The sequence below is a fragment of the Salarias fasciatus genome, chromosome 9 (genome assembly GCF_902148845.1).
Source record: "Salarias fasciatus chromosome 9, fSalaFa1.1, whole genome shotgun sequence".
Taxonomy (NCBI): Eukaryota; Metazoa; Chordata; class Actinopteri; order Blenniiformes; family Blenniidae; genus Salarias; species Salarias fasciatus.
Window position 1 is genome coordinate 17,414,752 of NC_043753.1, and position 12,867 is coordinate 17,427,618.

General features: G+C 43.3%; 1 protein-coding gene across 1 annotated transcript in view; it reads right to left on the minus strand.

Annotated features, from left to right (window-relative positions):
• Positions 1-3,108: 3,108 nt before the first annotated feature.
• The window catches only part of ptprn2 (protein tyrosine phosphatase receptor type N2), a 127,299-nt gene continuing 117,540 nt past the window's right edge, over positions 3,109-12,867 (minus strand). Inside the window, exons 18-22 of the mRNA XM_030099755.1 lie at positions 12,283-12,449; positions 9,212-9,265; positions 8,024-8,088; positions 5,791-5,864; positions 3,109-3,562 (exon numbers count right to left, since the gene is read on the minus strand). Coding sequence (XP_029955615.1) covers positions 3,491-3,562; positions 5,791-5,864; positions 8,024-8,088; positions 9,212-9,265; positions 12,283-12,449 — 432 coding nt within the window. The 3' untranslated portion in view covers positions 3,109-3,490. The remainder of the gene's footprint in view (positions 3,563-5,790; positions 5,865-8,023; positions 8,089-9,211; positions 9,266-12,282; positions 12,450-12,867) is intronic.

Here is a 12,867-nt window from a genome sequence, read left to right on the forward strand (position 1 = left end):
GTGGCATCACGATTTCACAGACATTTCCCTGCTTTTGCAGTCACTTATATCCCAGCGATACGCCGGCACTCCATGAAAACAGCGAGATGTGCTGATTTTGATGGATCTCGCTCCGAAGACTTATCCGAGCTTAAGCAGTAATTTAGAAATCCCTAAATTAAAAATCACTTTGAGTTAAACCAAGCATCCAAAGAGGCAATACACAGTATCTAATTTTGTGACTTTTTCAGAACGCATTAATCCTCCCAAATGGGAGCTGACAGGATATCACATGCTATTGTAGCACAGCAGATACCTCAGGAAGCAATTACCATGAATACATTTTCTAATAAACTTGTACCCATCAGATGATAAGCAATTAAACATGCGTAATTATGGTTTCCATACAGTAATTTCTAAGCTGATTAGGTTTGTGTGCTTTACAACCTGAATGGGGGAATATTAATAGGGCTTTGGTTTGGTGGTGCTGGTTAGTGGTGGCAGCTCATCAGCGAGTCATATGCAAATGAGGCCTCAGGAAGTGCATGAAGCCTCATTCCCGGCTATTAGAACTGTCAGGGGAGGGAGGGACATGTCAACGGGCAGCGCGCGCACACACACACACACACACACACACACACACACGTATGAATATGCATTCACACAGGACCCCCACGCACACATTGTTGAGAGGTAGGAAATTATATATTCTCTAAACATGCTTCCCTGCACTGTGTTTTTTCCCATTGTTTTTCCTGTAATAGAATCCCCATTGTTCACCTTGTGACGGACTCCTCCACTTTTTTTCCTTCTTCACTCAGTTAGAGGCACTAAACACCTGCATTTACCACAATAACTCAAAGATCCATGACTGAGGCTTGTGCTTTGCCTGCGCAAATATCCCTACAAATTAAAGGTTCTGGCTTTATGAAAGCTGTAAAAAGACTTTTTGTTTTCTAGATAAGAAAAACATGATGTTGGTTGCAGTTTGTTCACTTTTGGCTCCAACTTTTTTCTGAGGATCCATGAAATCAGCTGCACACACACACACACACACACACACACACACCTCAGTATGTCATGATTTCTGTGGTTTTGACATGTTAGAGACATTCGGAGTCATTCTGTCTCAGAATAACTTGACAACCAGCTGTTGGAGTCGTTTCTGTGGAGCTGCGCAGCGCAGTCGAGTCAACGGTTATTTAACTAATCCCTCATTGATTAACAAGTGGTGGAACAGTGGTTTTTAGGCAGAAATTGGTGAAAGCTGTGATCTTCAATCCATCTGTTTTCTGGAAAGTCTCATTCAACCTATGGATTCGGGAGCGGAAGTGGATCCCGGTTCAATATGGATGAAAACAGGATTCAAATAGATTGCCAGATGTAATAAAACTTTAGACTTCTTATTGGCGGTTTTTTCATATAAAAAGAAAGCAATGCGGCTTTTGAGCAGTTCCACTCTGCTCTAATGTGATACATGCTTCCAAAAGATGCTTCGTTTTGCTCATTTTGGAAAATATAACTGTTACTCACTCTAATAATACATTGATCCAAATAAAGCTTTAACAATAAGACTTTCTGAAGCAGGAACTGCACTTTGAAAGGGAAACAGCTCAAGACACTGCAGACAAAACTCTCACAAATGCAGCAACGGCAAGAAGACTCCCAACAATGGATAACAATGACAACATAAGCAATTGTTGCTTGTCGCCAATAAGTTGAAAGTTACATCCTTCAGTAAACATTGATTGAAGTGGACTCTGACTGACTGAACTTTCTCCTCTCTGTAATATTGCAAGAGGACCTCAGTGGGCGAAATAGATGACTGATTTCATTTCAAATCCCAGCCACTTTCTCTGCTGACAGAGCCGGTGAACCAAACATTTCATCTGTACAAACCTGCGAGTCTTTCCCAGATACAAACCCTCGGGGAGCGCCACGCCGCGCTCTCTTTGTGACTACACCGAGGCTGCCATTCAATCAAATGACTTTCACGGTGAGGGTGGCCTTTCTTGCTCGAGTGTGCGCGCGCGCTTGAGTGTATCAGAAATAACATTACACACCAGACAGCAGAGCGGTATAAGTCTGTTTGGATTTATTATCAATCTGAATGTTACTTCTCACACAAAATATATAGTTCTCATTGAGGCTCTCAGTGTACATTTCAGATAGCACTATATAAGGATTCATAAAGTCATTCGGGTGTCTGTATATCGAGGGAATAATCCTTCATGTTGCACAAAATGTCACAATATACCAGAGATGGAGGAAAGAATTTAGCAACAATCCTCATATAAGTTCTTCTTCATATATTATATCATATTACGACTATATAGGATGATGGTATCTCTAAATAGAAGCTATAACTATCTCAGTTAGTATATTTAACATTTATTATTGACAGAGATGATCGAGAAAAATGTAAACCCAAAACAAAAAAAATGAATAGAAAAAAAAAAAAAAATAGCTGCTATGTTGAGATATTCTGGGACATTGTGAAGCTTTGTCTGAGTTTGTGAGACGTCTGGACCCAAAGTACAACAACACACACAACTCCAACATCTGTACAGGTGATGCTGAGCGTTCGGTTCTGCAGTTCACAGAGGAGGAGGAACGGGAGGACGAGACTTTCTAAAACGCTACATCGACTCGATCAGAGCAGTGGTTCTGGATGAGGAGCAGCTTCAAATACTTTGAAAACAACTGATCTGGAGAACATCATATGTACAGTTGTATGAGTTATATTTGGCAATTTTTCTGTACAGGTTAGTGTTGTAAAAGTACGACATATAAGAGCTGGATCGATGAGTCCACTGACCAGTCAGACCAGAAGGAAACCAACCGCCCTTCTCTCTTACTACACACTGCTTTAACTGTAGCGTCTCTAATAAGGCATCCTGCAGTTCGTCTTTGCTCATATAAGTTTAAATATGTTGGTATTTTTGATTGTTAGTCAAACAAACAGAAAAGAAAAATCAATTTTCATGACTTTTTAATCATTTCACGGACTAAATGATTAATCGAGTGAATAATCACAGCTCTCAGCTGTAGATTACTTCAAATGTGCAATTTTTTTTTTTTTTGGAAGCGTCTGAGTCTCTTTGTTGGCGGCTGAAAACTCAATTTTGGAACAAAAAAAAAAAAAAAAAACCTTCACTTGACACCACGCAAACATCTCGTCAGTGGCACTATAGAACGGCATGTTCAGGAACGACGTCACGGTTATAGAGGACCACGGTTCATATCAACACACACCGCGTCGGTGCAGCAGAACCCGACGTGAACATGGATCCAGGTGAGATATCCGGCACGACATTCATAAGTATACAGTATATATAGAGGTGAGGAGGAGGGAGAGAGACGGAGCGGGGGGGAGGGGAGGGGAGGGCAGAGAGAGATGTCAGTCTTGAGTGGGCAGAGGAAACCGGTGCTCAGCGAGCCAGGAGAAGATGGTGGAGGTTGTGGTGAAGGTGGGGGGGTGGGGAAGGAGGGGGAGGGGACTGTGGTGCCTTCACTGAGGAAGTGCTTTCAGGATGGCGTTCACCTCCTCTGCCACGGCTGTCAGCGCAAACTCAAACTGCTCCTGAGGAGGAGGAGGAGGAGGAGGAGGAAGAGGAGGACGGAGGGAAAGAGAGAAGGGAAGGAGAAAGTTTTAGTGCGTGTCCAAGTGTGTAACAACTCAGGAATGCTGTTTCAGAGAGATTGACATGCGCCGCCTCCCCCCTCTCCTTCCCCGTACGTCTTGCGGATGACCCTTCCCGGGACGAGCTCCGCCACACACTCGGGGCGAAGGTGAGCCGCTCTCTGAGCTTTCGACTTGAAGTGCACGCGTAGCTGCCACCGCCATCGATCCAGCCAGGTGTGTCTTAAAATGGAGCTTTTCAGTCGAGCTGTCTCTCAGCTTTTCACCGTGCGTGCGCGCGCATGTATGTGTGTGTGCGTGTGTATGTGTGTGTGTGTGTGCGTATGCGCTTGCGAAACCCACTCATAGTTTTCCCCGAGGAGCGTAAAAGGGGCTGATTGATGTTTGGCCCCGTGGACCTGGTGTTTTTATATTCCTCTCCTCTCCCCAAGCTGCAGGCCACAGGGTCCTCATACAGAGGAAAAAAAGGTACGTAGGAGTTTGGAGGGAACAGTCTTTAGATGTGTCAACACACAGTCTGCCATGGTCTGGCCTGAGGATAGGATAGGCTAAATCAATACAGGGGAGTCACTGGTGGCCGTGCCTTTCGCTTTGCAGTGGAGATTATCTGGAGCGTTGAAGTTTTCTATTTTTACGCGTCTTCTGAAGTTGCGATAGTGCCAGAAAATATGTAAGTGCATCCGTCTTCATCCCCGCCGCGTCTGTATGCACCTCCGTCTAATCCCAAGTCGGGTTTAAAGTTTTCTGCGTTGAAATAAAAGATACTTTTCATATCAAGCTTTTTTTTTCTGCACGCTTTTGCTGTTCACGTTTGCGCCACTGGGGGGAGATCAACCTCTGCCTGAAGGGATCAGAGGCAGATGTTTATAAAAAAAAAACAAAAAAAACAAAAACAAAAACCCACACATGTTGTAATTACTGCATGTTGATGTCTGTCAGAAGGAGAAATCACAAAAAGAAAAAAGAAAAAGTGGGGGGGAAATTACCGTCCTTTTTGGGTGAGCATCCAAAAATAAAGTGGCGACATCATGAAGAGGGGAGGAACAAAAAAACAAAACATAATTGGTCGTCCAATCCTCGAAACCGAACTCTAAATTCTGTACCTCATTACAATCTAATTTCTGTGTAGGCCCAGCATGGAGCCACAAAGTGGAATCAACAATATTCCAATATAATTTCACTTAGACTTGTCACAAAAGAAAGAGAGACTGTTTGAAAAGCTTTTTTTTTTTTTTTTCTAGGCCAAAAAGTATAGAGCTGTAAAAAGCAGCAGTAATGAAGCAAAGAGGAACGCTGGAGTCTGAGAGCGAGCATAAATATCATCACCCACCGCTGCATGAGGTTCATCTTTATTATTATTATCATTCCTTCCAATTACAAGAGGGAAACAAAAGAGACTTCCTACCGACTATTTGCATTAGTGGATGAGAATAAATGCTTTTGTACATGCCTAAAGTATTCTCTGAAAGACTGTGAGGAGGAGGACCAGCTGTGAAATGAACCGCTGGGACAAAAACGTGTAACTACAGAAATGTGAATATGAATTATAAGAAGGACGATTAAAATAAAGACAATTAAAAACCAGTGTTTTGGACTCGGTTATCCACTAAATGTGACCAATAGCCTTTCAGATTTTAGGAATTACTGCCGTTTTGTTTTTGTTTTATTACAAATTGAATATATCTTTTGATTTTGGACTGATGGACTGACAAAAAAGGGGAGAAAAAAAAACATTTAAAACCATTATTGCCACATTGTTTTGGCAATTTATAGACAAAGTAATTGAGAAAAAAATAATCAGCACAATACAAAGTGATTGAAATAATAATTAATGGCAGCCTTTTGAATTCAGCTTAGTAAAAATTAATACAAAATCCTATATTGTTGCAGTCTTTGAGCAATATATCGGCTGTTCTCTGCGCATCCCAGTGACGAATGTGGAACACTGCAATTACTCTCTTCCACGACAATGTTTCTTCTAATCCTTGAGGCAGTTATCAATTACACCATCATTCCCCCGATCCCGAGCTGCACGGAGCAGACAATCGGCTATTTTCAATGATTGCAAACCCCTCCAAAGCACACCCTCTCCCCCCGACTCCCCTCCCCAATTCTATGCTTTCCCAATTTCTCCCCCACCTCTCTAAACTCAAAGCCGGGGACCTTACCTTTGTCTGGACCATGCCAGCTCTCTGGTCTCTCAAGTGCTCCAGGGTAGCGGCAATATCAATCTCTTTAGCACCTGCAACAGACCGAAAATTGGACTGAGTTCAAAGCAGCGGAGTAATCCAGCTCACATCTGTCAATCTCTCTTTATGCCCGGCTCCCTTTGGAACAGTGCAGCGATTGAAAATTATTACATTCATCCCTCGAAAGACTTGGACAAGAGCCACAGACTGTTTCTCGATAAAATATGCAAGAGGATATTTTTGGGGGTCTGGGAAATGCGCAAAAAAAAAGAGAGAAAGGGAAAGAAGAAAAAAAAAAAAACCCCGCATTGAAAGCCACTACACAGCGGCTTCTGTCTGAGAATCATGTTCAAAAAATGGTTGAGATTATGTCCCAACTAGAAAGTCCATTAAGCGCATTTGGATGCAACGATATGAGTGTGTTTGTTTGTGTGTGCGTGTGTGTGTGTGTGTGGATGCATGTTTCTGAGAATCAACAAAGTCTAATTAAAATGATTTATTGCAGCTCTGCAGCAGTCGCTCTGATGATTAACCTATGCAACAGTTGCTCGCCTTCGACGGCGGTCGGCGGCTGCTGTGTCTGTCTGGGTTTCACAGGTCCGCCATGTTAATGTGGGTGTTTCATTCCACTTTCAGATTTGTGGATTCAAAAAGAGGGGAGAGAGGCTGAGCGAGAGAGAGAGGGAGAGCCCCTGAACTCTCAAGATGTTTTTGAAAGCAAAGCAGAGAAAGGAAGCAAAGGAGATGGAACAAGAGTGTGAATGTATGTATGTGTGTGGGTGAGAGAGAGCGAGAGAGAGAGAGAGAGAGAGAGAAAGCAGGATTTAATGCAGCTGGACTTAGTACTCAAAGTACTCCAGCGCTCCAACAAGACTTTCATGTCTTAGTCGGCTGGATTCCAAAGTTAAGCTGAAGAGAGGCTCTCTGACCAAAGAGGAAAAAGAAAAAGAAGAAGAAGAAGAAGAAGAAGAAAAAAAAAGCTTTGAAGAGTGAGATTATGTACATTTCTTACATTTGCTCCCGAAGCAGAAAACAAAAGGTTAAAAAGAGACTGAGTGGCACCTTTTCATCACCGCGCTTTTGTCCCCGCTCTACATGGACCCCAGCGGGACGGGTCAGTCTATTACTGTTTTACGGGCGGCGGAGGGAGCGTTTGCGTCCGGAGCGGCCGTCCTAACCGGCCGTCCTAACCGGCTCTGATGGGAGCGCAGGGCAAACAGGCTAAAGGGCAAGAGGGCAAAGGGCAGCCCGGGCTGCGGAGGGCTTTAAGGTGACGCCAAGGCAGCGTCCAATGAAACAGGCTCAAGCATGGAAAAGTGGACAAAGAGACATGTAACGAGTTGTGTTGCTTTTGATGCACTGTTACTGGTGCTTCCTTGTTTAGATCTAACTAAAAGTAGTAAAATAAGATTCTGTCTTCAAACTATTCCTGTTTTACATGCAATCAAACATCCAGTGCACTAAATGTTTCCCTCCCTGCGTCTCCTCCTGCCCAGTCGTTGTATATTTATTTGGATTTCTGTGTGCTTGTGCTTTAATTTCCATGATGAAGCCAAGTTGCGGCTGATTTGTGGCCGTCAGCGGGGGGTGCAGCTCCTCTCCAAATTGCAGGAAGTAAAGTGCAAATGCATTCAGTCACAGCTTGAATTTCTTTAAAATGGAAAAGAAAAAAAGAAAAAAAAAAAAGAAGGAGCTATTTCCAGGGTGAGTATGGAGTTGGGCTGGTAGGAATAAATCAACAATCTAATCAAATCAAATAAGCACAATGTTTCCATGAAATATTAAACATGGAATCAGCCCGCTGGAGCAAAAAGAGGATCCAGAAAGTATTCCGTATTTTCTCCTTAAACATTTCATTTCCATGCATGCGCTCTCTAAATTCATGTTGCTGTTGTTGACGCGGGTCAATACGGTGTGAAGGTGGCTTAAATAGATAATTACTGATGTGGGCGGAGGTTTCTTTTTTCATTTCCCTTTCTCTGTGTTTTCCCTTTGTTCCGCTCTCCCCATTCCTAGCAGCTCCCTGCGTGTCTGCCGCGCTCTCCCTGCCTTTGGAGGCCTCAGAGACGAGGGAGGAAAGAAAAAAAAAAAAAAAAAAGTCACCCTCTAATGCATCCTCAAGACCCTCTGTGGAAAATGAGAGGCTTTAGCGTTGCCAGGGCAACGCTTCAACGCAAGCAGAAAGAGAGAAAGGGAAGCCATTGATCGTTACCTTTAGCCATCCTATTGAGGACCATGTCAATCAAAATGTAAGTCCCACTCCTGCCAGATCCATCACTGCAGAGAGAGAGAGGGAGATGGAGAGAGATAGACAGACAAACAGATAAATAGATGGATAGATAGATAGAGGGAGAGAGAGAGAGAGAGAGAGAGGGGGGAGAGAGATCATTAAGGTGGCGGAGTGAGATGCTTTAATCTCAGAGTGTTTTTCTTATAAGGAAACAAATTGCTCATTTACATCTGCATCTGCTGAGAGACTGTCGAGTATATTTAAACACAAATTAGTCTCTGCATACAGATGCACAAGCCTTCGTGTGTGTGTGTGTGTGAAACAATATTGCAGACAAAATGGCACATTTGAAATTAAAAAAAAAAAAACCTACAACCTAAAATCAATAGTGATCTTCAATATTCTCGCCGACATGTGTGAATATTTGATGTTCCAATAAATGTGATTATGTTAAACCTTTGCACACGAGTGCATGTGTGGTCTTGAGAGTTGCGCTGCTGCTGGAGAGAGGGGAACGGTTTCTAAGGCACACTGGGGACAAAGGCTTTTAAATGCATGCACCTCAGGAGCAGAGGAGAGGTTGAGAGGCCAGGGGCGGTTCGAGAACAGCTTTTGGAGAGCCTTGCTTTTCCATTACTCCAGAGATAGTCCTATGAAAAGCCTCCCTTTGTGCCCGCCGGCCATTCAGCGGCTCTGCATGTTAATTGCAAACAAGGCGTGGACATCTCTCTAATAAAGGCAAGGCCAATAAAACAGGAGAGCGGCCCGAGCGCCACAGCTTCATTAATCCAGCGCGAGACACTCGGTCCATACAGCTCCCTCAGAGGGAGCGCGGGCTTACTGGCCCCACGCATGACTTAACAGGATGTGACTATTAAAAGTGTTCAGACAGATACCTGGAGTTTAATACAAACCAATCAAGGCCGGTTAACTAGCTCCACCAAATGGGAAATGGGAGCGTCTCCGGCTGAGCACTCGTCGCCACGCGATTTACATAAGGACGGCGTAAGTGGAATAAACAGCGGGTCCAGTGGAGCCCGATAAAGTAAGTGGACTGAGCGGGTTTTAAATAAACAGCCTCTCCTCTTGAACACACTGCCGACACCGGAAAGCCTTTCCTAATTCATCTGGGTCAGACACTGAGGAAAAGGTTCAAGCAGTCATACTTGCCTGCAGTGCACAATTATCGGGCAAGATCGACCCCGGTAGCACTTGTTAACCTTTCTGAAATGAAGAAGAAACAAGAGAAAACTTGATGTTATTGCAAGCTTTTTTTTTTTTTCCCCCCCCACCCCTACAAGCAGCTAAATCATGTCCAGGAAACAGGATCGATTGTTTTTGCGGAATAATAACGGCGATAATTAAAACAAATGTGACTCATGAGGGGGACCTCTGCGCTGTGGTCCGGCTGAAATTAATGGTGGCAATAATCAAAGGAACAAACACAACTGGCGGAGACGCTCCCTCCTGTCAATCAATCACCGTAATTTGAGCGCGGAGAGAGGAATCCGTGTCGCGCGGCGTAAATAAATTGAGCATCATTTCAAACAGCGTTACTGTGACACGTGGGTGATGGATGTGATGGTGTGATGTTGTGATTGCCGACCGCCGACGCATTAACCCCAGCCAATTATGAATGTTATACACCACAGGCGCGGCGAAGGCCAACAAGCCTTTTCACACCCCGCTGTTGCCATGGAAACTGACTACACGGAGAGCTTCCGCATCTTTCCATGCACCCCATCCCCAACCGCCTCCCCCACCCCCGCTTTTCAATGGAAAAATGGGAAAAAAAAAAACCTAAATATTTCATCATACGCACAGTTTTTACAGTCTTTTGTCAATTTGTATTAAATCTGTGCAGTTTGTAATGAGGATTTTTTGATATGTTTTGTGGATAAACGCACGAACACGTGCTGCATGCTATTTTTGGCGCCATTAGATTTTGTTTTATTCTCTAAATCTGCAATTTATCTGTTGGTTTGGCATGTTTTGAAGCATTTAGAAGCTGCATGCACAAAAATGCATGACATATTCAAAACATTTCTACATTGTACAATTTAAAATTTAGCTCCGCCATTCTTTATTGAATGTGTCAAGTTTTTTCAGGTTTTATGCAAATTTTTCTTAGGTCTGTCATTTCAGTTTATATTTTCAGGTTTCATAGCTATACACACGAAAATGTACTATATATTATTTAAACTGCTGCTATAGGTAGATCCTGGAATATTGTCTCAGTTCTTATACGTTCTCTTTTATCTTTCTCACTGTTGTCATTTTGGGGTTTTTGAGTGTGCATTCAATAAAAAGTACAATGCATAATTTAAGTGTTAAGTAACTCAAGTGATGTGATGTGAGGTTTACAATATATTTCATTGTATATACACAAAAAAAAACTAACATTTTAACATTTCAAGAATTGGAAAACTACGTAACAGCTTCATAGTTTAGCAATTAGCTCTATATTAGATGTTGATGAATTTTGCAGCTTTACACACGAGAATAGCACAATGTATTGTTTCAATGAGGTTTACCAGTGATCTGTGAATGGGACCTCTTAGAATTTTTATTCATACACTAATAAAGATTGACAAATATATTATCACAAGCCAATATTTTCTTAATTCTTTCATTATTCTATGATCTTTGCCAGTTATCAGTGTGATTTGTAGCTGAAAACAGAAAATAGTGCCATATATCGCTGAAAGCAGCCTCTGATTCTGCAAATGCTTCTCGGTTCTGAAATTTGTGTGCTGCATTTGTGATTGCGACTTCAAGAACCACCGCAGTTAAAAGCCGTTCCCATGTTTGCTGGCATTTCAAAGCGCAGGTGTGCTCGGTTTGATGTCATGTTGAACATTTGTCTTTGTCTTGATCAAGGCTTTACTGAATGAAAGATCAGGAAGATCCATGCACTGAGCGCCAAATGTGAGCGAGCCTGTTACATTACAAGCAAATCTGCGGTTAAACTAGAGAGCCAACTTCTGAACGCTTTGGGTATTTGCATCAAATAACATCACTTTGAATTAATCATTTCAAATCCTGAAGTTATCTGATACCAACAAATATGAATAAAATCAGGACGTGTCCTTTAGTCAAGCAGCAATACAGAGATGGCTGGAGTTCCCATGCATGGCAGAGGAAGGAGCAGTGAGAGGAGGAAGAGGAGGAGGAGGAGGAGGAAGAGGAGGAGGGAGGCAGAGAGTCAGGAGTGAGAGAAAGTTTGTGCACAGGCCTGGCTGAGGAGACACAGTTTCCAATGATCACTTTTGTGACTATGCAACTGGGCTCATATTACTAGCTGCAACATCACAAAAATGACACTGGCAACCGCAAAATACAGAGCTGGCCAAAACCTCGAGACCACGAGAGTAGCGTACACTGTGCGGGGGTCTGAGACCTCTGCATCCCTTTAATCAGAGCGCTCCAGATCGCTCAATAAGCCACAGCGGCATCAGTGGAGGTCACTCAGGGGTATCTAACTGTCAACAGCATGTATGTCATCAGAACACAGCTCAGAGCTACACATCATGCAGACAACACCCAGATCAATATGCGACAAAAAAATAAAAAAGAAGGAGAGAAAAAAAACAAAAAACAAAAAAAGGCGCACCGACTCTCAGGAAAGTCTTAAAACGATGACATGACATCCCTACACATCCTCGCTTTTCCTTCAATCTGCGTTACAAACCGGAGGGACAGACTTCCGTCCGCATATCAGATGCATCTATTCTCATTTGAAGGGCTTTTCCTATCCCTCCTGGGTTTTCCCAAAGGAGCTATTGCTGCTCCTCTGCCAGAACGCATTATATGGAGAACAGAGCGAGGTTATTCAGTCACTAGCTTTGCCCCCTCTGCCATGTTTTAGTAAGACAGCTCTCATTTAATTGGGTGTTTGAATTAGGTGTTTTTTTCCCCTCTCTCTCTCTCTCTCTTTTTCTTTCTCTTTCTTTTCTTCCCAAGCCAAGCCAGGCAGTGCGGGACTGTTAATTTGCTGCATCACATGTGCTGGAGGGAGGTGAGGGGAGTAGGCCCAGGATGAAAGGGATAGCACAGAAACACAGTCCTTATTAGAACAACCATTCTCCGGGAGACCAAGAGGCAGAGGGGCAAAAAGGAGACGGACCAGAGAGGCACTGACAGAATACAGAATATAAGGGAAGGTGATTAAGAACAAGCTCAGGATAAAGAGCAGCTGACTGGAATCTGCAGAGCCGCCGCCGGCAGCATGGCCACTCTACCTGCGGAAGTCTAACAGGGTTCGGGCCGAGTTGGGGATCCCGCGGTCCATCCAGGACAGGAAGTGGAACTGGGTGACGGTGCGGGTCTCGTTAGTCTGCAGGTTCTTCAGGTAGAAGCTCCGCACCAGGAAGTCTTCGCACCAGATGTGCTCCGACACCAAATTGACCTGAAGATGGGAGAGAGAGGGCGGGAAAAGAAAAAAAAAAAATTCCCAACTGGAAACTGCAAAATGTTGGATTTTGTCACACTGTAACAAACCATCATGTAAAACCGAACAATAAATCCAATAACGTTATAAGTCACCAATAGTGCGATGTGATATCTGACCAGAATGTAACAACTGCAGCCAATAATGCAATAATGCACACGACTGCATTTCTTGGAAATATAGACTGTGCAGTTTGCTTATGAAAGACAAGTATAGAGGATAGTCGTCACATTCATTCATTGCTCTGCAATGACTATTGACCCACACAGTGCTGACAGCTCTGCTAATGTCTCTCACACATACAACAGCTATTTTTCAAATCAAATAGTTTCTTGGAAGAAGTAACTAGTAATGGTATTGAAACATTAATTCATAG